Source organism: Psittacula echo (genome assembly GCF_963264785.1).
Source record: "Psittacula echo genome assembly, chromosome: 15".
Taxonomy (NCBI): Eukaryota; Metazoa; Chordata; class Aves; order Psittaciformes; family Psittacidae; genus Psittacula; species Psittacula echo.
In genome coordinates, this window is record NC_137751.1 from 5,875,416 (window position 1) to 5,903,074 (window position 27,659).

At 44.1% G+C, this 27,659-nt stretch overlaps 1 protein-coding gene across 3 annotated transcripts in view; it reads right to left on the minus strand.

Annotated features, from left to right (window-relative positions):
• The window catches only part of PITPNA (phosphatidylinositol transfer protein alpha), a 28,455-nt gene extending 1,781 nt beyond the window's left edge, over window positions 1-26,674 (minus strand). Inside the window, exons 1-12 of one of the 3 annotated variants that reach the window (XR_013958099.1) lie at window positions 26,546-26,674; window positions 21,611-21,641; window positions 15,537-15,682; window positions 15,214-15,313; window positions 10,246-10,320; window positions 9,810-9,893; window positions 8,654-8,731; window positions 7,625-7,735; window positions 5,926-6,048; window positions 5,685-5,804; window positions 5,148-5,216; window positions 829-3,865 (exon numbers count right to left, since the gene is read on the minus strand). Coding sequence is in view for 1 of the 3 variants with exons in the window: in XM_080630333.1 (XP_080486459.1) it covers window positions 5,169-5,216; window positions 5,926-6,048; window positions 7,625-7,735; window positions 8,654-8,731; window positions 9,810-9,893; window positions 10,246-10,320; window positions 15,214-15,313; window positions 15,537-15,682; window positions 21,611-21,641; window positions 26,546-26,565 (816 nt within the window). In the remaining 2 variants the exon portion in view is untranslated. The remainder of the gene's footprint in view (window positions 1-828; window positions 3,866-5,147; window positions 5,217-5,684; window positions 5,805-5,925; window positions 6,049-7,624; window positions 7,736-8,653; window positions 8,732-9,809; window positions 9,894-10,245; window positions 10,321-15,213; window positions 15,314-15,536; window positions 15,683-21,610; window positions 21,642-26,545) is intronic. The other 2 variants (XR_013958098.1, XM_080630333.1) reach the window with 2 other exon arrangements.
• Window positions 26,675-27,659: the final 985 nt, after the last annotated feature.

The window sequence follows — 27,659 nt, forward strand, 5'->3', positions numbered from 1 at the left end:
AAAGCAAATAACCTGCAGCATTACGCAGTCCCAGAGGTCTGCTGATGCTTCATGAGGCCATAGCAATACTGCCCATGGTAAGGAGGGAACATGAGTGATACCAGGTTTCATCTGGTGCCACAAGAACAGCCTTTATCAAAGGGAAAAGGCTCAAACTCTTTCAGAAGCTTTCCCTACCACCAGAGCCCAGGCTCGGGTACACTCTCTGCCAACACATTCCTAATTACAAGCAAACTACTGTTTTGTGCTACAGATCCCTGACATGATTCAATAGTTAAGAATCTTTGAGAGTCTCCGTGTTAATAATAATGCATTAAGGTGAATTTTAATATCTTCGAGCAAATGTTAGTGCTGTTTGGTGTTCTTTTATTTTCCCAATACAGACACTATCCTTTAAGCAGCGTTCCTCTACAGAACCAAGCCCACAGTGTGAGACACCACACAACCCATCACCTCAGCAGATGAAACTTATCACCTCAGGAGGTGCCACGTGAAGACACAACGTAAAATCACTGTAAAATCAGAAGCCAAAGAGTTATTCGAGCCCCTTTCTCCTCACAAAAGCGACAAATTTGAGACAGCAGCTAAATTAATCGCATTAATGCCCTCATTAAACCTAAGTAGGTCTCTGGCAAGTCCCTACGACCCAAACAATACTCAGTAAGCCCCCCAGTCCCGACGCTCTCAAACCAGATCAGCTTTTCTTTACTCCATATGACTATATAACACCGCCAATTAGCGAAACTCCCTCTTAATGAGCAAAACCACAAGTTTCGCTAATTCCGACCTAATTGCGCAACGACTTACCGACTTTTCCCCCGTACTCACCCACGCTCCCCTCACACCGACCCCTCAGGCCGCCCAGCTCACCTCAGCTCCCTCACGGCTCCGCGGTGCGCCGGTTCCATGCCCATGGACCCGGCAGGGAGGCGCTGGGAAGGGGACACCGGGCGCCTCGGCCTCCGCTATCCCGGACCGGCCCGCGGCCTCCTCGCTCCCCTCAGAGAGGCCACGCCCACCTCCGGCAGCGCCCCGCTCCTATTGGCCCTCGTGACAAGGGCGGGACGGAGGAAAGGCGGCGGCGCCCCCAAGCGTGTGGGAGGACTCTGGCGGGCTTCGTGTACCCCCCATCAGCACCCAAAACAAAAGAGGAGGCGTAAAAAGCTCTGTCTAGTATTTTATTAGATTTCGTTTCCAATATGCCTGTATTGGAAGATTTAGGAGACAAAAAAAGGCACAAACTCACATTTAAAGAAACAACGAGATAACCTAACCCATCCTACAAAGTGTGTGTTGCCAAAGGAAAGAGCACGATGATGAACCCAGCGGGGATGAACCCAGCAGAGAGGTGCAGTGGGGATGGACAAACCAGCCCGAGGCGAGGTACCAGGCTCCGGACCCCCAGTGTGGACCAGAGAGGGGGTCCCCAACCAACCATCACCCTACAACGGACCAACAGCCCAGCGACAACCCCTCATGGAGCCAGCAGGTTGAGGGGTTCCTGCTGGAGCTGATGAAAGACGCTCACCACGCATCGAGGTGGGAAGGTCGTGATAGGATTTGTCTATCCCGAGGCTGAGGGATGCTTCCACTTTGGATTAAACTGGAAGGCCAGAAAGCAAAGGGGCAAATAAAGGTGGAAATATCCAAGCTGGAGTTCCTGCGTCTTGTTTTTTTCCCATTTTTCCCCACTAATCAGGAAAGCTTTGTGTAAAAGCTCTCACTCTGAAATCAGAGGATCAGAAAAGGATTGCAGGGTGGAATGTTACAATCTGCTTCCACTGCGATTAGCATCACCGGCTCGAAAGCCTCTTGGATAACAGGAACTGAAAGAACAAGTGTGCTGTGTTGTATTCCCAGGTTGTCCTCAAGTGTAAGAATCCCTCGAGACGTAACAGACAAACAGGAACAGAAGTCAGTGCATGAATTCTCTGTTAAAAACACTCACAACTCAAAGAAATATAACTGGGGCCTACGCTCCTGGAATACTTCTGCAACACAAGAGGAGATGCCACGAAACCATCCTGGTCCCAAAGAGCCTCACGGATTAAAATGCGTTTCCTTTTAAGTATTTTACATGAAATCTGTTTTACTTGTGCCTGGTGAGAGTGCTAAAAACCCCTCAGAGCCCACCCCTGCCTCACAAAGCCACCTGAGGTCACTGAGAGGAGCCTGCCAGAGTTACTGGTACAATTCAGAGCTTATTGCACTTTGACATGAGTAAGGCAAACAGAACAAACTAAAACTAAAGGGATAAACTGCCCCCTCGCCCAGGAACCAAGCGCCATCCTCTCCCCTCCAGAGCACACCTCGTCTTCCTTCGCTCCGAAAACACTTCGAATCCCTCACTGGGATCGTGTCAGGATCTCCTGCTTGCAGGAATGTGAAGGGCCGAAGGAGTCAATGCCACAAAGACTCCTTAAAGGTGGTGACAGAGCCACGACTGTGCTTGGCATTGGGTATTTCATGCTAGTGCCGCCAAAGACAGAAGTGGAAAGTAAAGTGATTGCTACTAGGAAAACATAAAGGATAAATCAAACATTGGGCCTTAGGCATAAGCAAGGACATTGGGTTTTCTTCTCATATGTATTTAATAAAGCAGCATTTCTTTGATTCTGTTCTGCTTATTTGATTGTCTAAAGCTGATATCAACATAAAGGATAGTTACAGTAAGTATTGGAAGTTCATTAAATAAGCAGAGCTCTTTACATGAACAGCGTCCTTTGTGATTTATAATAACCAACAGGTATCCTAGAAAATGACTGCAGGTCTTTAAAAGTTGCTCTTTTTCATAGTAAGAAAGGAGATATTTTAGTCAGTCTTACAATGGGAAGAATATTATTGCTGAGCAGAACCACCAACCCAGGCATCTGGATGGACTCAGATACCAAGACTTTACTTGTACCCCAGCTTTTGCTAAATCCCAATTTGTCTAGGAAATCACATTATTGTTATTATTGAGCCAAAATCATTTTAGCTTTGTAAGTTATTGGAAGTTTTAGTAAATAAAGAACCAGGAAGAAGTTGCAGCATGTGCCCAGCAACTTTCCATAATGATTATGTAGAAGTGACATATGCCGCTGAAGGACAACAGAGCAATAGAGGCCAAAGGGACCATGTGCCCCTAAAGCAGAACTCGATAGTTGAGTGCTGAAGGCCCAAGCACGGGGATGCTGCACGCAGCTTCTGCACAGCCTTTAATTCATGTGTGCTAAGACAGAACAAAGTAATGCCGCGCAGAAGCCACGGATCACAATTCATCACAGACCAAGAACTATATCTGGCTACTCCTGATTATGTACTCGGATTACATGCCATTAAATTTCTTACCCTCGGAGCAAGGGTCAGAGCATAGCATTTTGTGGAATAGTTCTGCGTTCTAAAATACTGACAGTTTCCCTCTCCAAACAGACTATGCAAAGAATGGTGAAGGGCTGGGCAGGAACAAAGGTGGCAGTTTATCCCACTTGGAAAAAAAAAAACCCCAAAACCATAAAAAACAGGGAAAAAAAAAATAAATCTAAGTCACCACATCACAAGACTATTTTAGCTAAAAATGTCACTTGGAAATCAAACAGGGCCACATGGAAATTGGTCTGAACACAATGAAAATAAAGGAGGGAGGAGCCGTAAATACAGCAATCTCTAAGTCACACGTCTCCAAGGAGCTGCCTCCTTCGTACACGTGCTAACGTTGGAGTGCTTAGTACCAGACGGTCTATTTGCTCACAATATTAAGGGGCATCTAGAATTAGCTATGGGAGATTTAAAATCGCCTGCCGGTTGGATAGAGAAAGGCTTGATCCAGAGATGGTCCATCAGTCAGTGTGGATTCCCTGGGCCTTCCTGACGACTGTCTTGCAAACTACGAGAGACAAGAGGAAGACGTTTTAGAAGCACTTGGGAAGAGCAGCTGAACCTTCAAGAAAGCAAATGTGGGACACACTGTCTCCAGACAATGGCAACACACCACTGCATCATTACACTTCAGCACTGATTCAGAGCAGAAGTTACAGCACAGCCTAAAGTGACAGAAGTTGTGATTTAAACCATCTCACAAAGTCCAGAGGCTCTGATACAACCAAACCCTCATTTCTCTAAGAACTGCAGTGAGCATGAATCAGGAGGGAACTAAAAAGCTTTAAGTTGCATTACATAAATGATGTATATCTATCAGAAGACACTTCTTTGGACACTCCCTCACCTTGTGTTCCCCACCACCAAACCACCAGCAGATAACAGAGGACAAGCAGAGGTAAACAGAGAGTCCTTGATAGTGCTATGGCTGTGCCTGACCCCACTCTTTCAAAGCATAGCTAGGATGGTGGTTTACTGCCCTGGAAAAGTTATGTCTAGTGACTTAGATATCTCTACCTAAATCCACAATCTCTTTTTTCTCCTGCCTTCTTAATTCCCTAATGCTATTTCTGTACAGTAGCTAAGAAAAAGTCACCAAACCCAAACCGATGACTCAATTTAACAGAATGCGGTTGAACATGCTCAGCACTGCTCACACGTTACCATCCAGCACACAGCCTAGAATGCATCCTGGGGATTTGGCCAACAAAGGCAAATTCATACATGCTCTCTGATGCGACAGTCCCTCCCATGCCAAGTTAACATACTCAGAGGGAAAGAGATGAAAAACAAGCCAATAGCTTTAAAACTGTCATTGCTGCTTCTCCTGTGATGTGCAAATGTTGCTCCAGGCCTTGGTCCATTAGTAACTACTGTTAAACAATGCAAGAAATACATTCCAAGCATATCTGCAAAGGAATTTTCTCTTTCCAAATGCATTCTAAGTATCTGCAGGTCCAGCTTACTCTTTTGGGCCTGACAAAAGTTCCTCTGCAAGTCATGGGAAGTAACACACGCATTGCAGAAATAAGAATAGTGGTGAGGACTACAAAATGTTCTAACACATTTCTCTTACACTTTTCTCTCGGGCATTTCTTCAGGATAGCTCTGAAACAAGACAGTAAAGTCACTCCTCAACCCAGCAGTGAAACAGGCTCACTAAGAGACCACAGTTAATACCAAGATTCGCCTGCCAGAAGCTATGAACAGGATCATTTCTTACCCAAATATGTATTTTTTTCACCTAAATAAAGCAACACAGAGCTTTATCAACCTCTTTTGATACCTACAGTGCACAGGAAGAAGTCATGTTAGTCATCTGCAGCCGACATTCCTTTCACTGGATCTTTTTCTCTCATCTGAAAGAAAAAACATTATTCCAGTGCTGATTCTCACATGATGTTATCTCAGGATTTATTGGTATGGAACAAGTTAAGCTGCTTCCTTTATGTAAGCCACCGATTGTATCTGAGCATCCCAAATCAGTGTTTGGGCATACGCACGTGCACGGACCATTTGTCGTTACTAGGATTTGGGACCATTATCCAAAGGGCAGAGTGTACATGAAGTTATAATGACAAATCCTGAGGCATGAAGGAAGAGAAGGGTGCAGTGCAGGACACAAATCACGGAACAATGTACTCTTTATTACCAAACCCTGTTACATACCCCCAGTACCTGCTTATAGCACTTAAGAGCTAAAAATCCTTTTACTGAACTGGTTTTTGGAAATTAATGAGGACAAAAATGACCATTCAGCTTTGGGTAAAAGCTAATAGAAGATATTAAAGCAATAAAGGAATCATTGTCACTCATACTCTCATTACCTGTGGTTCAACACATTTACTTGGCTCAACAACAAACAGAAGGGGAAGTCCATAATGATTAGAAGGAGATGCCAGCACAACGGAGTCATAGCCAATCATTCAAACCACAAGCAGCATGACCTAAATAGCAGGAGGACAATACACACTATGCTATGACAATGCAGCAGTCTTTCCTCTCTCCACTGTACTGGATAGCAGCAGCGTCTCACCCAACCCACACCTGCCCTGCTTTTCCACTGACCTCATCCAGCTGTCTCTTGGTCTCCTCTTCCATCCTACGGATGTCCTCCATAGTCAGATCAACCCACTTATCCAGCCAGCAAAAAAGCTGCCGATGGAAGTTTGTGAAGAGACGCTTTTCTTGCTGCAAAAGAAGGAGGAGGGAGGAGTCAAACATACAAGGAGCTGACTCAGAGGGCAATTAATATGCATCTAACCGGATTGTAACAATTGTCAGAGATGTGTACACTGAAGCACTGGCTCCTTCGCCCACCTTTCTGTGTTGCTGCCACAATTGGAAACTGGAGCTAGTTCATTTGTATTCCTTTAACAGAATATCTACAGCCTCAAATCCACAGAGAAATGCCTTTTTTTCTCCCCCAAGCCTAGACAGAGCATTGAAGGAATTAGTGAATGCTTTAGTAATATCCTTTGATTTGACAGTAGTGTTCCGACTGAACAAAGCGCTTCAGGCTGGGTTTACATAAAGCACAATCGTTGGCCTGAAGGTACAGAAAAAAGGAGGAACAGAATAAAAGTATTTCTTAAGATAATACTTGCTAAAAACTGGAGGTTACCAAGTGTAAAGGGTTCATATGCACTTATCTTGCTTTTTTCTTTTACAGTGACCTAAAAACAAGCCTAAACTTGTCTTCCACACCCAACAGCCCAATGTGCAGGAGCTACTTCACATTAGGAGCAATTTACTTCCATTTTATAGGAGATAAGCTAGACAAAATCATTACATTAGACAGGGGTACACAATGCCTCTTGGAGAGATGGCATTAAGGAAAGACACTTCAGCTTCACCAATTACGGTTTCACATCTGATAACCTGCTCTCATCAAAAGCAATTCAACTACTTTGACACAACTGTGTAGCTGAAGAGACACTCAGGAGAAAAGGATACAAGACACTGCTTTGTTCAGGGCTTTTGTTACAAGCATTTGAAATCCTGCAGCAGCACAGTCATTCCCCTTCAGGGTCCTCTTTAGGTTATATCATCAGAGAATTGCTTTTGCAGAAGCAGCGCCGTACTTCATCAATATTAACCACTGGGCAGTCTCCATGCTCTGAAGTCACAGGCATTTTATGAACATCGCACCTACCAATTCCCAGGTCCAGCATCCTGCTGCAGTTCATGGGTTAAGAACTCTGCTGCAGAAAAAGCTCTTTTCAGGGCACCAATTACTCATGGGTTTAAGTAATGAAGTTTCCCACCATCTGCTTATTTTTTAACACAGGTTTTTCAAGCAGCAGAATAGGAGAGGAAAACATGACTAGAGCTGTAGCACTTCCCAGCAAGATCCTCAGCTGATCAGCACTGGATAACTGAAGCTGTAGGTATCTACCCACGTCTTGCCCCTGACCAAAATAACCCTAGTGTACATGCATCACCTCATCATCCACAAATCAACTATCAAATGACCCCAATTCTCAGGCTGATCTATCAAACACCACCCAACAGGCAGTTTACCTTCATCACTTTCTTACATTAGAGTGAAAATTGTTCAATAGCCAATTCACAGAACAACCAAACTGAATCCAACTTTAACACCTTGCAGTGTATCAGGCAGAGGCCTTGACTGTATTGCCTGTGGTGACATGAGTGTGTTTAGTATCATCAAGCAGAATACACTATTAGCAGAAGCTGAGGGGCCAGAGCAGGTGGGAGATGATGCCTCATTTCCACACCTCTCCCCATCAAAGAGCTCACTTACCTTCTGTATAAAGTTCTCAACTTTATTTTGCAGACCCCACCACTTGAACTTGACTGTTACCAGTTTGTAAGCACACATGTATGGACAATCTGTCTGCTTGCCCAGCTCCTTCTGCAAAGACACAGAGACATTCGCATCAGGACTCAGATCAAATGTCTCTAGGAAAGCAGTTCCTTCAGTCATAACCATGAATTCTTTCCACAATTCCTCATATTCATCTTGCATCCTTGCACTTTACCTGTTTTTTACTGACAAGTTCTGTCACATCTTTTTGCTCACCCCTTTTCCATGGTACTTAAGATCATGATGAAAATCAATCCTAGTTTCTCCGCAGATGGCCTTCCCTCCATTTTGAGGATGGATTATTCCTTCCTCTCCTCTATTCTTTCTTCCACTGAATTAATGTCTTTCAGTATCTTCACTCTTAATGCCACAGCAACTTACTTTCCTTAAAAGTCTTCTGAAAAAGTCCCTCCCTAAAACATTTGCCAACAGATGATATCATCCAAGTCATCCACATCATTATCAAGTCTTAAAGGAAACTCCACAAGGTTTGCAAGATGGACCTCCCTGCTTCCTTTTACAGGAGCCACATCCACTCTTTACAACCTCATCTTCTAGGTTGACCTGCTAGAGATCCGACTTGCACACTCATGGCTCCCCAGATCCTCCTCAGGGTCTCTTTTAAAGACTGGCATCACATTTGCTCTTCTAGAGTCTTGAGATTCCAAGCATTTCAGTGAAAGGTTAAACACTGCTGCTCCTAACTCTGCTATTTCATCCCTGAATTCTCCTGGGTGAACCCTTGGGCTGAACACCAGACAGCCCTGGTGATTTCTTGGAACTCATTCTGTTTGTACCAAACTCTTCCATTTGCTTTAACTCCAGAACAGATCACCAGCTGAGTCCTGCATTTCCTTCCACAGAAGTGAATCCAGTGGTTCAGATATCTGTCCCCGGCTCCAAGCCCCAGTATCTACACTTCAGTCATGCAAGCTGATACAGCTCCTGATCTCATCCAACACATACCTTCCAGTTGGGACCCAGAGGTCCACGTCCAGTCTTGACAGATTTAAATTTTGCTGGATCTTCTTCTGCCTTGTAATCCTATTGGATAGACACAGGAGATTAAACACAAATTATCCCACACTTACCCAGCTGCTCACCACCACAAAGGATTTATGCTCCTGGTGGGCAAAGACTAACCTCCAACTGCCTTCTCAAGAGCTACTGTTTTCAGACTTCAACATTAGATCAGGCACTCTTCAAGGAAACATAGTTCTCCCCCCTGTGCTGTGTCCTAGACCTATATGAACAAGTGGTAACAAACTGATATGACCTTTGTAAGGACTCCTTTGGGGTAAATCTATCAGAAGATGTGTAAACCTTCAGGATAGGTTTCCTATAACCACTCATTCTTTGGCAGCTAAATACTGCTGCTGCAGAAAATAGCTATGTTTTCTGGAGCTGTGATAGCTTGGTTTTTCATAGCACTACATCAGTATGATGCTCACATATTGCACACTAGGAGACAAGTACAGACAAGCTCATAGCACCACCAAAAAGGAAGAGGCATCAGCTATGTCCCCTATTGCACAGGAAATAATTCATAGCATTTCCCTCCTGCATTTGGGGTATGTACTCTACTCATACCCCCAGTTCAATTAAAATGAAACCAAACTCAAATCATCATCAGTTTAGTGCCAAAAGTGATCAATTTGTAGCATCTTCTTCATGAGTCTTCTGCTCCAGGTGTATTTTCCTTGACCGGTACAGAAACATCCCTTAGTTTCTTACAGTAACTGTAGTGACTCTTAGAAACCAGGATTAGCTACATGAATTCAAGACACACTTGTGAAGCCAGGGGTCAGTTTCAAAAAGGAGGCAGTTTAAAAATGACCTTGTATGGAAAGGGCAGTGTCATTTCTTGCTATTCAAGCATTATAATCAGCTGCAGTGCTGTAGAGCTACATACATACACTGTTTTACAGACAGCATTAACATAGCTTTTAGAAGAGCTCTTCCTCTAGCTTTCTTAAACACATTTAAGGAACACTTTTCCTACTCTTTCCATCCTCCCATTTGTCCTGTTACCTGTGACCATCCCTGAGAACACAGTGTGTGTATTATCTCTCTTTTAGCACAAGGCCTCCCACTCTAGGGAGCTCTTACCCACCTACCATACCTTGGGAAGAACTTGACTCCGATCAGCAATGTCTATATAAATAGCTTCTACACTCTTCCATACATCTGGCTCCAGTTTATGAACCTGCAGTGAAAGCACAAGACTAATGTAAATGATTCCACCACAGAACAATCCCATTCTAAGATCATAAAACCTCAGATGGAGATGCAGACACCCAGTGTTCCCTGTCCATGTACAGAGAGGACACTGTGGTAAACACACAACCTTCTAGAGAAGCAGAGGTGCTCACAGAGAGCAAGTGCTTGAGGGACAGTTTTGTGCAGCAGATATGAGAAGCCAGGAGGAGAGAGTCTCTGCCTTGGTAGTGCAATAACACAGCAAACAGACAGTTCCACACAGCAACTATCTAATCTAGCACGGAAAGCAGCACTATGACATTAAAGAGATGAATAAAATGCACAACACAAGTACTTACATTCTCTTGTGTTCCAAGATCTGATATATGCCAGGTTTCGATTTTGATCAGGAAGTCATCCTTCATATACTCATTCTGTCATCAAAATAAAGCTTCCTGTTATTCTTTGGATATTTAACTCGTCTTCCATTAGCTAGATAAGCAGTAGGAAAATCAACTCCAAGAATTATACTTGACTGGGGTTTGATTTAGGGAACTTGAGAATTATCTGTAAACACATCATTGCTTTTAGCAAAACTGTTTGATCACTAAGTACAGAAGATCAAACAAACCTCAAGTCATTTACTTAAAAAAACAGAAGTTCCATTGCTTTAGCAAAACATTTGGGGTTTATAAGTAGCTTTCTCTTTAAAGCACAGTATCTGGTACTTCATTTAGAGTTTAGAAGGGGTAACATAAGTTAACTAGGCAGAAATTGTCTTTTCAAGGAGATTGTTGATCCAGCACCGAGTACGTATTTGCATACAACTCTTCCAATGAACAGTATTAAACTGATGTGTTGAGAGCTTTTGCCACTGGAAAGGGAAGGGACAAGAAGCACAGTAAGCAAAACCACTTTTCATTTCTCATTATTACTGTGAGTAGAAAAAGACTTCCAAAGGTAACCCTATCCTCCCTCAAGGGAGCAGAAACAAAAGCATGAGCCAGCGAAACACTTGGCATGTAAAAAGGAAACATCAAATTCAGAAGAAGGTTATTAAAAGGGACGTAATGGTATGAGCTAACTTTCTTTGAATCCTTTATCTAGGCAATGGTACATTCCCATTTGTGAAGCTGAGCATCGCTGCAATCAAGATCTCTGTCCCCACTTACAAACTGTTTGTGGCTGTGCCACAGTTGGCAAAGGGGTTTAACCTACATCATCTTATAATGACAAAAGCTGGAGGGCCTTTAGCTCAAGCTAAAGACCTTCTCCTAACCAGAACACTTCATTTCAGACATTACATAATGCTTCCATAGAGCATCAGTAAAATCAATACTTACTGTAATAACTGGTCCAAGAAATCAACACATGGAAAGAAAAAGATACAGTACTTTAGTGCAAAAAGAATGTACAGCAACCATTGCCCTCCTCCCACTACCAGCAAACCAGGGACAACTTCAGCTTCCCAGGGGGCTAGTGAGACCACCCTACAAGTCAATGAAGCCCAGCGAACTTCACCCCCTTCTCTGGAACTCCTCAGAGTTGGAGAAACTCACAGGAGCAGCAATTAATTATGTACTGCCCCTTCTGCTCCCTGGCCTCCAGCCAGCTGGATGGGAAGATGGAATAAGTATGTTCAGCTGACGGGATATGACCAATCCTTTCTCAGCTTGCAGATAAGAAACCTCTCCACAGTTCTGAGGCAAACACACGCTGGGTTTCAGGCCAGTGCAGACCTCATCACTGCTGCCAGCAGTAACCAGAGCCTCTGCATCTCTACTGCTCCTGGTAACCGAACTCCCTGGATAGTAAGGCTCAATTATTCAACACTGAAAAGCAATTTAAGATCCTGTAACAGTCAGCATCTGCTCTACCTGAGCCATCAGAGCACGTTAGCAATGCTACTCGAGAATAAGGGTGTCTGAAGCTTTGCTGGCTTGTTCTGAAGTTTCACAAGGGCTTTACTAAGAAGGAATTCTGGTTTAAGGGCACTATTACAACTTGCGAGTTTCCAACCCAACATCACGTAGACAGAACCACCCCGTATCACCTACCATGCACATCCAGCTACCTTAGTTCCTGCTGCTGGGCCTTGGAGTGACCTAAACCTTCAACAATTTGAAATGTGCTTTTTACAGCAATTTAAATGAAGAAGGCTTCATTATTTAGCCTGGCATGTTGGGGTGGAGGGAGAGAACAAGCAGAGCTGAGGCTAATCTTTAAAAGGCTGAATTTCATCTCAAAGAACACTTCATTATTTCTCTAAGAAAGAGGGTTTTTTTCTGCTAGTCCTAATGAAAACCAATAGTAATCATAAGCCAGAGTCTTCCCACCTTCCCATGTCTCTGTGCCATGACTATGCAGCTGTCTTAAAACAGCTTCCTTCATCTTCTTAATCTCTGTGGGGAAGACACCTCATTTGTAAAGCAAACAAACGAATCCCTTTAGAAATGCCTATTAAAACTCAGATGCTCAAGCTTTTTACAAACCAGGACCTGCATTGAGGCACTGCAGCAGCAACTCCTACACTTTTCAGCTGCAGTTCTAACTCCTCAATTGCCTGACATTTGGCCACGGGCCATGCTGACACTCAGCAGAGCAGAGCACACTTGCAATTGCTTTTCTACCAACATTTAAGAGACATTAATATTTAAGTCAGACCGCAGAAAGAGAACCAAGAACACTCCTTGGCACCAGCCCACAGTTCTAACTATTAGGCAGCCCTCACTTCATTTCTACTGGAGAAGTTGTAAATGCATATGACAACAGTCTCATTTACAGTTCATGCTCTCAAAGGAGCTAAGCAAGGATTCCATTCACAGCACAGAAAAAACCCATACTACAGCACATGTGTGCAGAACTGCAGGGAGGTATAAGCTAGGCATTTAAATTCCCTCGACCTGCAGTACTTACCATAGAATCATAGAACGGCTTGGGTTGGAAAGGACCTGAAGATCATCCAGTTCCAACCCCCTTGCCATGGATCACACTAGATCATGTCACCCAAGACTCCGCCCAACCTGGCCTTGAACACTGCCAGGGATGGAGCAACATCCTTCTTTGATAATGGTATATGATATGCATATTAAAGTCATAATTGAGCTTTCCAGAGGAGGTATAAGGAAATGTAAGAAGGATGATCTCATCTAATTAAAAAATAGATACCATGAGGCACAATTAACTAGAAGTATGGCTTTATTCAAGTTTAAAAGGCTCTGTGTAGTAGCTGATGTGCTCCAGAGAGCAGCACACTAATTCACCTTGGTTCACGAGGGCACAGGTACAAGTACCACTAACTCCTACGCAGCCAAACCAGGTTTAGTTCTTGCTGTGTCCCTGGCTCTGAGATTTCAAACTCTGGCATGGCTCTCAGCCCTCTCACTACTTGGTGTAAGCCAGCCTGGCATGATCAAAGATTCACATGAGGCCACCCAAGTCTTCTCACATAGGACCGAAATACCCAAAGTAAAATGATAATGCACAAGCAGCCTACACCACACACGGGTTCCTCCCTCCTGCCCAGTGCTAACAAGTGAAGGTTGCAGCAACTTTTTGGAGTTTTTCTTGATTCATGTCAAGCTGGCAGATTCTCTAAACAGATCTGTCAGCCTCCGCAGAAAAACTGCCTTCTGCTCCAGCCCCCACAAAGCAGCACTTTATCTCATCTCATAGCGGTGTTTATTACAGTTGAGGATTTCTTTTGTTGGGTGTTGTTAGCATTTCTAGCATACCAAAACCTGAAACGTCTTTGACTGTGTTGGAAAGTCTTGTACTTGATTTTAGTATCACTGTTAAGTAGAGTTTTAGCAGTGTCTAACTGAAGGATACGCAGCTAACAGTGACAACACAAGGTAACCCCATACCTTTGTTTCAGAGAAGAAAAACAGCAGGAGGAAGAGAGAGGTAAAGCATTACATCTAACAAAACCTACTAGAGTCAACTTAGTTAGATCTGTTTCCACAACTTAAAGCATTAATGAAAGAACTATTTGTGTTTAAAGCAGTTCACTGTACTTAACAAGGGAATAAACCAGACATCTACTGGCTAATTTAAGTAACATGCAGCAAGAAAACTGCATAAAAATGGGAAAGCCCATGGCAGGGTGGCTGGAACTAGATGATCTTAAGGTCCTTTCCAACCCTATCTAGTCTATGATGCTATGAATTAATGCTGTTTCAGCATCTTGTATTATGTGGCACATTAAAAATTTACTCTGCAGTCGATGATGAATTTTGTATTTGCAATACCCATTCCACTACGCTGTTGCTGAAGTAACGTTATCCTCCCCCACCGCAAAGCTTTTTCCTTCTTTTAAAAGACTTCATTTAAAATTCTCTCCAGTAAATGGTTGAAAAAATACATTTTTTCTATCTCAAGTTTCAAGGCCAGTTGGGGTTTTTAAGTTTACAGTACCCATAGCAACGGTGCCACTACCAAACAGCTGAAAATGTATCCTTCAGATACACAAACAGCATAAAGCACAGCCAGAAACACTACGTCAGTTTGGAGGCAAAGTCAAATCTGCAGTTCCTACAGCAACAAAGACCAGAAAAACAATAATGGTTAAACATAGAAAGGTTTGGGGTGGAAAGGACCTGAAGATCATCTAGTTCCAACCCCCTCCATCACGGCTGGTAACTTCTGTGAGGGTTCAGTGTAACACATCTGTGCCTTTAGTAGGACTAACATCTGTTTCTTGGTCTGTTCTTTCCCATTGTCATTCAGCAGCAGCACATAGAATCATACAATAGTTAGGGTTGGAAAGGACCTGAAGATCATCCAGTTCCAACCCCCCTGCCTTGGGCAGGGACACCCCACACTAAACCATGCCACCCAAGGCCTCATCCAACCTGGACTTGAACACCGCCAAGGATGGAGCATTCACAACCTCCCTGGGCAACCCATTCCAGGGCCTCACCACCCTCACAGTAAAGAACTTCTTCCTTATATCCAATCTAAACTTCCCCTGTTTCAGTTTTAACCCATTACCCCTTGTCCTGTCACTACAGTCCCTGATGAATAGTCCCTCCCCAGCATCCTTGTAGGCCCTCTCCAGATACCGGAAGGCTGCTATGAGGTCTCCACGCAGCCTTCTCTTCTCCAGGCTGAACAGCCCCAACTTTCTCATGAGACAAGGGCATTTCTTTCAAGTCCACAGCACTCTATTTTGCTTCTCCTGACCACAGAAAGGGCTTAGACAGCAGAAATCCAAGATTTAAGAGCTGAAACAGCTTCCCTACTGGTTGTCTCCTTCCTTATCCCCTCCTACCTTCTCCTCCACCCCCAAAACCCCAACAAGCCAGCAATGCACAGTCCTTCCCCACGCACTCACCAGTTCTGCAGTAGGGATAAGCATTCCATGCTTTTTCATGTATATTCAGAGCTCCTTCAGGGGCCAGCATTCTCACAAATGTTGGCACTTTGCTGCAGAATTTGGGAACAGGAAGAAAGGCATTGATAAGAACTACAGGTAACAGGTGCACCGGTGATGCTCACTTCCTGCTGTTATACTCCTGTCTTACCTCGATGTCTTCTAGCTTTCACATAATCCATGATTTACAGTCACTGCAACTCTATTGTATTTTCCTTCCTTGAGGCTCCTGCCTCAAGAGCCTTTCCCGATTCCCGGAATAAAGTGTTTTCATACCTCTGTAAGTGGTAGATCTTGTGTGTGTACTGCCCACGCTCTCCATCTCTCTCGTAGGGTTCATTCACCAGGACCTCCACTCCTTCACCTCCACCAGTTTCATTTTTGCTGGCTTCTGCCACAGAATACAGCTGTCCCACTTGATACTAAAGAAGCGAGAGACACATTATTGTGAAAGCTATAATTTAGCAGAAGTAATAACTTTACCAGAAGCAGCCAAGGATAAATTTATTGTCTGGGGAGAAGGCAGAGAAAGGGACATCCACTTGTGTGTCCAGATAAGCAGCTCTTTCAATTTCAGTTTGATATAGTGGTAGTTAGGAGGAAAGCACTGCCAATAGCAGAGTTACCTTTAACCCTTCAATCCCAAGCTCCAAACCAACACAACTTCAGAAGAAGGTAAACCAAATTAAAGGTGTGTCAGGACAACATTTAAACACAGATGACCTCAGGCATACTGTAGAAAAATCCATTGTTTTTCACTCTTTTTGGCACACAGGAGCAGCAATTGTTCAGCTCAAATGGAAAATAACACACTGCCAGTCCTGAGTTGAAAAGCATAAAGTACTTTACCCAGGAAAGCCCCAAAGAACTTCACATGAAGTTCCTTTGACAATATGGTAGGGGGAAAGGAAGTGCAGGACTGCAGGAGGGAGGCAGAACACAAAGGGTACTTGCACCACCTTTTAAATGCTCTGAGAAACATACTTGTTAGGTGTGCACAGCCTAGGAGCACAGTAGAGTCAAAGATGAGTGCAGTTGAAAACAAGTAAGAAGCTTAAGTAAGGAGGGTATTTGCACCCAGGAGTTTTCCAAATAAATGCTGCTACATTTTAAGGCTGAATAGCCTGAAATTACCCTTCTCAGCCTTTACTACAAGGCTTACTACCACCCCAGCATGCTTAAACATCTCTTGCCAAACCTGACACTATGATCAGATCAGGTCATTTCTCCCCAGTGAACACCCATTTCTCTTGTGCACCTACGTCAAACTCTGTTCTGTTAGGTCCTCTACAACCAAGCCTTTTCTTCCTTCCCAACTGCCTTTATCCATCCCTAAATGCTGTTTTATCCCCACATAACTAAACCCATTCTGAAAGCTTTATCTAATGAACTTAACCAATAAATGCCCCAGATGAGCAGCTGACCCATGCTGGCACTGCTCCCCCTATTATTTTTGGGTTGGGGGTTTTCTGTATCAGACTTCCTCTTAAACCACAAGCATTAAACCACTAACAGGGAGAGCACAGAATTTCACCATTCCATAAAATTCTTACCAAAAGATCATTTTTCACTCACTGTGCAGCAACATTTCACTCAAACTACTTGACACTACAACATCTCTTTCATTAGAAGCATGCCCAAATGTTTCACAGGGAAGAGAAGAGGAAAAATCACAAACATGAGCAAAAGAGAACATTATTTTCTGTAGAAGATGTAAAGACTAAAACACTTTTGCCTCTGGCAGCAGAAAAAGGGGATGCAAAGCTCAAAAGAAACATGATCAAATGAAGAAAATTCATGCAGGTGTCTTTGAGGTGAAGTTAGATGAGCAGACAAGGTTTGAGGATGAAGAAGTTAAACACTAAGTCTAAACGAAGTGTTCTGACTTAACAGAGTTAAGTCTTCAGAACTGAAAGGGAGCAAGACAGGAACCGCTGCCAGAGGCAGTACAGAGAGGCAGTCTGGAAGGCTAATGCACAAAGCGTTAGGCATCAGAAGTGCAATGATATAAAACCCCCACCAAATCCTCCAAAAACCTCCAAAACATAACTACAAAGCAATGGAACACTGCTTAGGCCTTCTTCCTTTTCTCCAGCATATGATCAGGAATAGCACCTAGCACTCCATACACTGAAATCCAGGCTGGAAAAGTGTTAGCTTAGAGCTAACAGCCCAGAAATACATCTCTGGCTGGTTCATCTGCAGCAAGGAAGGAAGATTTCTACAGTGGTTAAGTGTTGTTGATAGAGCACCCAAAATAACAACAGTACCCAAGCTCTGAGGTTTTGTACCACCTGGTGCTCACCAAACCCAAGGAAACATTTATTCCTAGTGGAAGAGTAATAGATGGTAAGCCAAAGTAGTAAGGCTTGAGGATAGGACACCCAAGGGCAGGGCAAAAAGCATTCCAGGCCACTTTTGAGCTAGGAGCAACAGCTCTGCTGGACCTACCCAGAGGGTGCTGGGCCAGGTTATACAGGCTCTCCTCACTTGGCTAGATGGTTCCTGCACTGTCCCCAGCAGATTGGGTTTCAGTCTGGAGTCTGCAATACAACTCTTTGCCTTTTGACATTTCATACATAACACTGTAGATGACCCATATGAAGCAGAACACTCACCTCCCTCCAAACAAGCAAAACATGAGAGCTGGGAAATCTTAGGAGCAAGTTGATTTAGTGGAGTAAAAGCCACACGTACACTCAGAGAAGAGAACTCATCATGAGTTTGGCAGCTACAATATTAAAGGGGAGGGCTGAAGTCTCAGGACAGGTCTCAAGGGCACAAACTAATTTCTCTTAGTAACAGCCATTTGTTCCTGCTCCCTTTTAAATACATGGGTCAAAGTTCAGGCACTAAGAGGATAAGCCCTTTGGTTTAGCATCTTCACCATTTAATCTTCCCTGTTATTTCTGATCCTTTAATCACATTGATAAAAGGAGGACAAGGCACAAATAAAACTATCCCAATGAACAAATCCTACAGCATCTGCCTGCAAAAGTTAACAGAAAAACACATTCTGTGAAGCCCAAAGCGTCACAGACCTATTCTTGCAGACCTGAGAGCTGCAAAAAACCTTCTTCCCTTCCTCAAGAAGTTATCCAGATCAAGAGGATCTGTCTTATAACACCTCATGCAGCTGACAGCACATCTTCATTACATCAAATTTCTTTCAAAAGGCCTAATCTCTATGTAACCATCTTCAAAACCAGTAATTTCCCTGAAAGCAGCTTTGAACACAATTAATAAATACGAGCCCTTTGTGTCTGGCAAGCTCCTTCCCATGTGAAAGGAACAAAGAGGCAGCACAGAATGTGTACACACAGCTCTAATCCATACCAGCATTTCCAAGTGGCAGCTGGCAAGACACCCACACAGCCACTCAAGACCGCACTCTCCAAGCTGGCACTGTGCAACGTGATGTTGGTCAGGGTACAAAAGTAAAGGTTAGCCCCTAAGACACAACAAGGTGTTTTTCTTCTTTCTCCTTGCAGTGTGACAATGTATAAACCAACAGAGGAGTGCAGCTTGCAGCCTGCACTTAAACAGGACCATGTTTTGGCAGAGTTTCCCAGCAGAAGACAGTCTGCTACAGTCTAACTCCTACATCCTAGCCTTCAAGTTTTAGTCATCACCAGGGCTTCTCTTCCACTGTTTTGTTCCCATCTTAGCACTTACTTGGCTAACCATTCAGCACTGATCTCTTCATTAAGTTCAAAGCCTTCCTGATCACTAGTTTTCTCTTGAATTCCTTACTACTGATTAAGCCCCATTTGCTAGGGGTGAAGGGACTGAATACACAATCCCTGGCATACCAACAGAACACCACAGCAGACTCCATCAGCCCTATTACAATGCCTCAAAGTCATAATTAATTTCATTCCCTGTGTTACACATTGGGATCAGACTTTTGGCAGCAATTTGCATGCAGAAGGCGTGAGCTCTTCAGTATTGCAAGCAAAAATTGCCCATATTAAAGGGAAATCATAAGCCTTCTTGCTAGCCTGAGATGCTTAATGAGCAGCTACATGGTCAAGAGCCACAAAAAGTCCCCAGAGCCCTATTTAAGAGGAAATCCTTGAAAGCAATGAAGCTTTAACAGCTGTTTTGTAGTACAAGACAGCAATGCAGCCACCAAGTGATGCACAGATGTGTCAGCATCTTTCCACACAGAAAGGGGGATGAAGCAATCCAGAAACCCAAAGCAGGAGTCATCCTTTGAGTCAATATGGAAATAACCTTTCTGCTTAAGCATACCTTTAAGACTACCACATCACATAAGTACTTATGCAAAGCTAAATGAACTTTAGAGCTCTTCCCACTTCCTTCAGGAACTGGTTCCTGGAATTCTGGCATATCACAAGAGAATCACCAGACCTTAAAGAGAGGCATCACTCAGGGAACACAGGGACAATATGTACGTTCGGAGATAAAGTCTGATCAAGTTGGCACATATTAAAGTGTTCTCTTTAATATTTTTGTTCCTTCTCTCCTAATGATGTTTATTTGCTCATCACTTCATAGACTTTTCAGGTTACTCAACTCTCCATACAACTCCAATCCAGAGGAGAGGAATACTCCTCCTGAAAGAGATGGCCCCAGGGCGTCCACAGAGTCGCTATACAGATTTACATACCGCCCAATCCCTCAGTTCTCCACACAGGCAGCCTACACACAAGGCTCAAATGTGCCTGGCACTGAACAGCCAGCCACGGAGGGAAAAGAGCATAGCAATGGACTCACTTTAACTGGATGAAGGTTAATCCTAGTATCACAGAACCTGGAAAAACCCTGTGCTGGGCTCCATCCAGTCTAACTCCCTCAAAGATACAATCTGTATACTGATGCTATGACTTTACATGGCTTGATACCTAGGAGGCATTTCAGTATGAGGCAGGGCTCCTGTTATTCAGGCTAAGGTCTTCTGCTTATTGAGCTCTGGAGTACCTTACCATTTACTCATAGCTTTTTCTAACTTGCAAGCCTGCATCCTTTGCTTGCTTGATAAAGCTTATCATGTTATTCCTTCCTTTGTCAAGGACTTCCCCACACAAGCAGCACTCAAGCACAGTAAAAGAGCAAAACATACCTTCTGTTAATACTGCTTGAAACAGATTGATGCAGAAAGCATGTAAGCTGCAGGTAAGGAGTAAGCAATAGACTTGTGGCATTAACAGCCTCATTCCTGCACCAGCATAGAACACAGATCTAAACCCATCCTCCGATCAGAGGCTAGGCTTTCTGTCAGCATGTGATGCCCGTCACAGCAGACGGATCCACAGGAACAAGGAATTCAGCTTTAACATAGTTTTTTCTATTACTAGCCAGCCTCATGGCTGCAGAAATACACTGTGTTCTGTCAAAAGAGCAGCGAGTTATAAAAGGGATATGCTTAAAACAGTGCTGCCACAATCCAGCTCACCACTGTCTGTGCCACAGTAGCTGCTATAGGCAGGGGGAAAGAAAAATGAACAAGAGTGCTGTTATCACAGCTCTCTGTGAGAGTCAGAACAAGCCCTTGATCAGAGCTCACAGACCCCAGGCTTACAGCCAAGGATCACAAGAAGTAAAACAACACATCTGGAAGAAGGAATCTCCTACAGAAGTGCTATGGACTCTGCAACTCGGTCATTTCAATTTCTCGTCTCCCTTGCTAGTGTGAACATTCAGAAATGGAAAACATTTATATGGTCAAATTCTCTGCAAGAGTGGTGTTCAGTGCAGAAGGAAGGCAAGGCAAGCTGCAGCTCTCAGAGAGAACAGCAGGGAATCAGCCACAGACATTGCACAGCCATGCACCATGTCCGTTATAAACTACATTTATTGTCTCAATTACAGCTTTACCTAGACAAAAAGACGGTTTTCTTTCTGTAAGAGCTACAAAGGTCTTAAATAGTCCTAGGAAAAATATACACAAGCTTTCTTTAGCTAAACCAGCCTCACTAATCAGAAGAAGTTGTTGGCCTTTGTCTAAAAGTTTAAAACAAAAGACTTCCAGCAAAACACAGTTTAAAGGGTAACGTAAATTTGTACTAAAGCTTCCTCTTTGTGTTAAAAACATAGAAGAACAATAGTATTAATCAAAAGGAAACTGCACTTTATAACAGTCTGAGAAGTCAAGATATGCAATTGACACATCTGAAAGTACTTTATAGGAGAGAGAATCAGCACCCTCAGGTTTAAAGGAATTCAATTCTTTGGTCAATATGATGGTGAGTGAATAACAACACACAGGGGTCCTGAAGACAGTTACATCCTTCTCATGCATCTTCCAGTTTTTGTTCATACAAACTGCTTTGATCACAAGTTTATTTACAGTCCTAAAAGAAGGAAGCAAGAAGAAAAGGACTTACCTCCTCCACAGACACAGGCAGGATAACACGGCTGAAAAGGGAACACAGAAACAGCAAGTTAACAAATATTCCTGCAGCTGCAACATTTACAGGACACATTCCTCACAGCAAAGGCTACACAGCTCTGTCCCTGCAATATTCCAGCATCCACGCAGTGCTGGCATCCCTAGAGTTTACTCTTTAGTCCCAAGATTATACAATAGCCTCAAAGAGAATCAATACACGATATAGTATAATTGCAATCCTATATTAAACCTGTGCAGTGTTCACAGACCCTTGCTGGTAATAGCAGCCTAGAAGTCTACATAGCATCAAAACAGTTTTGTGTGCCTTCTCACAACATCCTTTCAAGTCACATCTTATTTCTTATCAAGCTGTTGTAGAGCACTGCTATGTGCTTCAGCAGTTTTGCAGAGATCTGTGACAGCCCCAAGCCATTTGCTTCCATGTCCTATCCCAGTAGGAAACAGCACTAAATAGAGAACCCTACGGAAGGCTTTCTCAGAGCTGACTGCAAAGGAAGGTGTTGCCTCTCTGTAGATGAGTCACATTTATTCACATTGTGGTTTCCCAAATGCCTCTTGGAATCAACTGACTGGGCAAGAGGGCAAAGACTGCCTGAAGCCACACTGAGATTTTTGGAAAAAGGCAAGAATAAAACTCAACTTAAAGCTGCTAAAAATGCAGGTTAAGGCCTTTAAAAATATTATTTTTTTTATATATATATATGTATATGATCTCCAAAACTAGATTTGCATTTGACCTCTGCTCTCAGTACCAATGATGTTGAAACAAGGAACCAAAGCGTGACACAGATATGGCTACCAGTGGTGGAAGAATTCCAAGTTTTTTGGGAATTAGTCTCAGAGAAATTAGGATATAATAGGATCAGGAAAAAGTCCTCTGCATTAATAAACTGATTCTTAAAAAGCAATACTGGTGAAAATAGGTATTTTTTCCCTTCACTAGAGGAATGTTATTGTAAGAACAAACTGCAAGAGGGGCAAAATCTTCAGATTGTGCAAGATTCCTTGTGACACTGAGAACTGCAGATGACGTTTGGTGGCAATAAAAGGAGAATCATGCATTATAGACACTGGTTTTCCCCAGACGCATGGGGTTAAGAAGCCCCAGATTAGCTGTCACCAACAAGTATCTTGGTGTCCTGATGGAAGAGCATCTGGAAACATCAGTTCACTAGTAGCTCAAAAGCAAACACGACATCAGAAATGGGAACAATGGGAACACCACATACATATACCAAAAAAAGGACAGTTATGTCACTATAATCACTCATGCATCAACATCTTGAATATTGCATACAGTTCTGGTCACCTCACCTTGAATATGATACAGGATACAGAACATGTGAAGGAAGGCAAAAAAGATGATTAGAGATAGGAAGAAGCTTCTGTGTGAGAAGAAAGCAGTTAGACTAAGGCCTGTCAGCTGAGAAGAAAAACAACTAAAGGGTTAAGAGATGGTAGAGCATTAAAGAGTCATGAATGGTGAGAAAACAGTGAATGGAGAAGGAAGAATGACTTTGTCTTACAGAAGAAGAAAAGAATAAAAACCATCAGGCAACATACTTAAGAGCAGTGAAGTGTATTTCTTCCCATTATGAATACTTAAGTTGCAGGATTCCTTGCCAAACACAAGAAGTATAAGCAATTTTAAGATGGGATTTGATCAATTCATGGAAGTCCTTATGTCATTTACTGGTAGGATATACTAACAATCCTTCTACTCACTATTTATATATTGTTTCCTAAAAATACCTGCTAGAAGGCAAGATGGAAGAGGGCCTTTGATCCACTTCAGTATGGTATTCCTTACATAGGGAACAAAGAAAAGAAAATGGGTTTCTACAGGTAGACCATGCCATCTAGCATGACATTAGGTTAGTTAACTGGCGTAAAATGATTGATGTAAGGTAATAAAATTGCATTTCTGGAAGTCGGTAGATCTGAATATTATCTTAGAGGTCAATGTTCATGAACAGCAAAACAGAAACACAGGAGGATAAATAGTTTACAATTCATTTAGCCTAGCAAACCAAGAGGGCAGGGGATGACTAACACTTATAGGTAGCCAAACTGTAAAGGAAGAAGAGGGAAGACTACTCAAGAGGATGGATCCAGAAAAAAGGCTTCACAATGGGAACAAAGACTCCTAACTTGGGGACAGAACTTGATCAAAATATCAGAAATTATATGACGTGGTTGGCCTGAAACTGGTGAAGAACATTTAACATCCCTCCTAGATTAAAATCTGCCTCAAATGACAGCAAAGGGAAGTACAGCTGCAGAGGAGGTCAGTGTCATTATCGTCACTTCACAGGAAAGGGAAGTCAGTCTTTACACTGATTCTCTTCAAGGTCTTCTGATGTAACTGAAATCACAATAAGGAGAACAAGCAGCATCTACAAACCCTGAAACAACAACAAAACCCAAACCCAATCAATGAACAAAACCCATGCAGCTTACCTGTAACACGGACAGGTAGAAATGAAAGATGCCTGATAAGACATCAGATGAAAACGTTAAAAGCTATCTCTGCATAACTATCAGTACAAGAAAAGATGATACAGATTGACTGACAATAAAAGATGTGACATCAGGTCTTTGTTATATTGCTCTATTTCTGTGACATCTCCTACAATTCCTATGGAGCACATCATAAAACCCATTTGACTTTGTAGGGAGGATGTGACAAGTGGTCTCAGAGATGGAAGAATGATCTGCTCAGATGACATGCAGCTACAGCTCACTTATATTTTTACCCCCTACACTAAGGTACCTGTATGCGGTGTTGAGCCAACCTGAACTAACTCAACAACAGCAGCAAAGCCCTTCAACTAGACAGGTCACACCAAAAAGAGGGGGGTTTCTATGCTTCTAACAACTGCTTTCTGGAACATGAGATTTAGTGAAAAACCATCTCAAATAGCTCATAAAATGGGCAACTTCCACATACAACATCAAGGAAGATTTAGATTAGAACCAATACAGCAGCATAACTCTATGTGCAACTGTTACAACCAGCCGGGAACCCCAAGAAGTCAAAAATAAATGCTCATTTTGGAAGTACAGTAGCAACCTTGAGTGTCCTTAAAGTTGCATATGTCTTAATAAAGACACAAAGAAGGGAAGAAAACAAACAGGACAATACAACTAATGCCAAGACTTTAAAAGTTTGGTGACCCTTTTGAAAATAGAAATGTAAGCCTGTAAAAATAAAGCAAAATTAAGGAATTCCAGTCTTTTAACCTTTAATCTGATTATTTGCACTTCACATTTTGGCTCTGGAACAGGCAGTGTGAAAGCCAGGTAGGTATGTTGATTTCCTGAGGTAAATAATATCATCAAAATGACTTGTGGAAGCAATGCTCATCCAAATGAGCTCTTGATACTCCCAGAAATCTGAAGATTCAAAGTATGTTTGCTCCTATCTTCACGAGATGCCCTGTAGGGAGCTTATCTCACTGGCAAGTGAGCTTTACTGCAGTACAGGGCAAGAGACTCCAAGCAGAAGCATGGAAAAGATGTATGAATGCAAACAGAAATAAACCAGAGGGGTGTTATAAGAGGAAAACTTACATTAACCAGCTAAATTCATAGGAAAACCTCAACAAAACAGATGTTATAGTCAAGTTAATTATCTTTTCATACATCTGAAACTAAGCACTTAGCCCTGGTGTCTGTCTGCTATCCAGTTTAACACTGCAGAAGGTAACTGTGTCTCTATGTTAAAAAGACCAGCTCTGCTGCTGCTCTTAAAGTCTACACCCCTATTGTTGGCTAAAAATAGAAAGAGTTTAAGGATTGGTGGGAAAAGAAGAAGTTAATCAAGTTTGAAGACAACTACAAGGATCAGTACAACCCTCAATGTGGTTCTAACATTTAAACCCACACCATGGTCCATGATCTGGCAAAGAAATTGCTATAAAGAGGACACCAAGAAGACCTGAAAACCCATTTAACCATCAGGATCACAGCTATCTTCTATGAGGGAAAAAAGAAGAAAAAAGCACAGAATGCGCTTAAGAATACACGTAAGTTAACCTTAAGAACTCAGGACAGAAATATGTGCAGGACTACACAGAGCTGAGGACACAGAGCCAAAGTGCACAGGTCCAAAGGAGTACACCACGTTAGCAAGGATGAACCGAAGACTACACAGAGCAATGAGACCAGCAGTTACACTCCCCCACAACAGATCCTCTAGCCTGTTTTCCACCCCATCGCGGGGCACAACAACCGCAGCAGCCTCAGGGACAGCAAAGAACTCTAAGGTGAGGTTTCCACATCAAAAAAGCCACGTAGGAGCTATCTTATTTCTGGCATACTCACTCTTATTGGAGGCTCTAGTCAGAAATCACACAGCTAAAGGAAACGAGGGGGGGTAAAAGCCGCCTGGCCACTTCCCCCTGTGACAAGGAGAAGGGGGCAAGATGCCGCTGCCTCGCACAGCACTCACCGTGCACCGATCCCACCCAGGGTACGAGCCCAGCAAGGCCCTTGGCAGCATCAACCCCCCCCCAGAACACTGAGACCCCCCCTCATTGCGGAGGACGAAGGGCCGGCAGGCCACGGGGGGCACGACCTGACCACGGCCGTGCACCGGAGCGCCGCCGCAGCGATGCGCAGAGGCAGGAGCGGGGGGAGCCAGAGGCCGGTGCCCGCCAAGCGGAGGTGCCGCTGGGCCCCTTCCCCGCCGTGACCTTCACTCCCGCCCGCACCGGCGCCGCGGCCCTCACGCAGCTCTCCCCCCGCTTTCCTTACTCCCTCCCCGCGGTCCGGCGCTCGGCCGCAGCGCAGGGCCAGGCCGTGCCGGCCCCCCGCGGCCGGTCCCCGCGGCAGGCCCGCTGAGCGGGGGCACAGGCAGAGGTTGGTGAAGGGGACCGGGGTGAAAGCAGAAGCTCCCCACACTCACTATTCCTTGATGAGCACCATGGCGGCGGCGCCGCACGGGCCGGCCCCGCTGAAGGTGACAGGCGCCTGCGGGCCGCTCCGCTGGGCTGGGCTGGGCTGGACCGCGCCGCACCGGGACGGGGCGGGGGGGGGTGAGGGAAGGGGGGTGCCTGAGGCGGCGGGAGGAGAGGCGGGGCGTTACTGCGGCAACGGCTGCGTCACGGCGCCACGCAGGCGTGCTTACGTCACGGCGTGCGCGGGCGGACGGCGGGTGTTTACCTCAGGAGAGGGGTGAGGGGGCCGAGCTGCCTCCCATAGGGCACACGCTGGTTAGGGGACACGGGCTAAAGCAGTTATAGTGTCGAAGGGCTGGCAAATGAGTTAGTTATTAACGGGCATAGCCAGGGGATGAGTCAGAGGGGTGTAAGTTCACCTCTGGAGTCGTCAGTAGAGGAAGGACATGAATCTCTTCAAAGGACTAAAAATGCAGTGCTTCTCCTGTGAGGAGGAGAGCTGGGGGTGTTCAACTGAGGAGATCTTACAAAGGCATGGAATGGTTTGGGTTGGAAAGGACCTTAAAGCTCATCCAGTTCAAACTCCCTGCCACAGGCAGGGACACGTTCCACTAAAGCAGGTTGCTCCAAGCCCCTGTGTCCAACCTGGCCTTGAACACTGCCAGGGATGGGGCAGCCACAGCTTCTCTGGGCACTCTGTGCCAGCGCCTCAGCACCCTCACAGTGAGGAATCTAACCCCACTCTTCCCTGTTTATTGTGGCCTTTCAGTACTTAAAAGGGTCTTACAAGATGGCGAGAGACTTTAGGAGGGCCTTTTTGACAAGGGGTGATGGTTTTAAACTAAAAGAGGAGAGATTCAGGCTGGATGTGAGGAAAAAATTCTTTATGAGAGTGGTGAAACACTGGTACAGGTTGCCCAGACCATCCCTGGAGCTATTCAAGGCCAGGCTGGATGTGGCAACCTGGTCCAGTTGAAGATGGAGGGGTTGGACTAGATGAGGTATAAGGGCCTTTCCAACCCAGACTATTCTATGGTTCCTTAAAGAATTCCAGCAGCAAGGCTCCACCTTGTCACCAGATCACGAGTCACAGCATTTCCAAGGCCTCACCCATTTTCATGA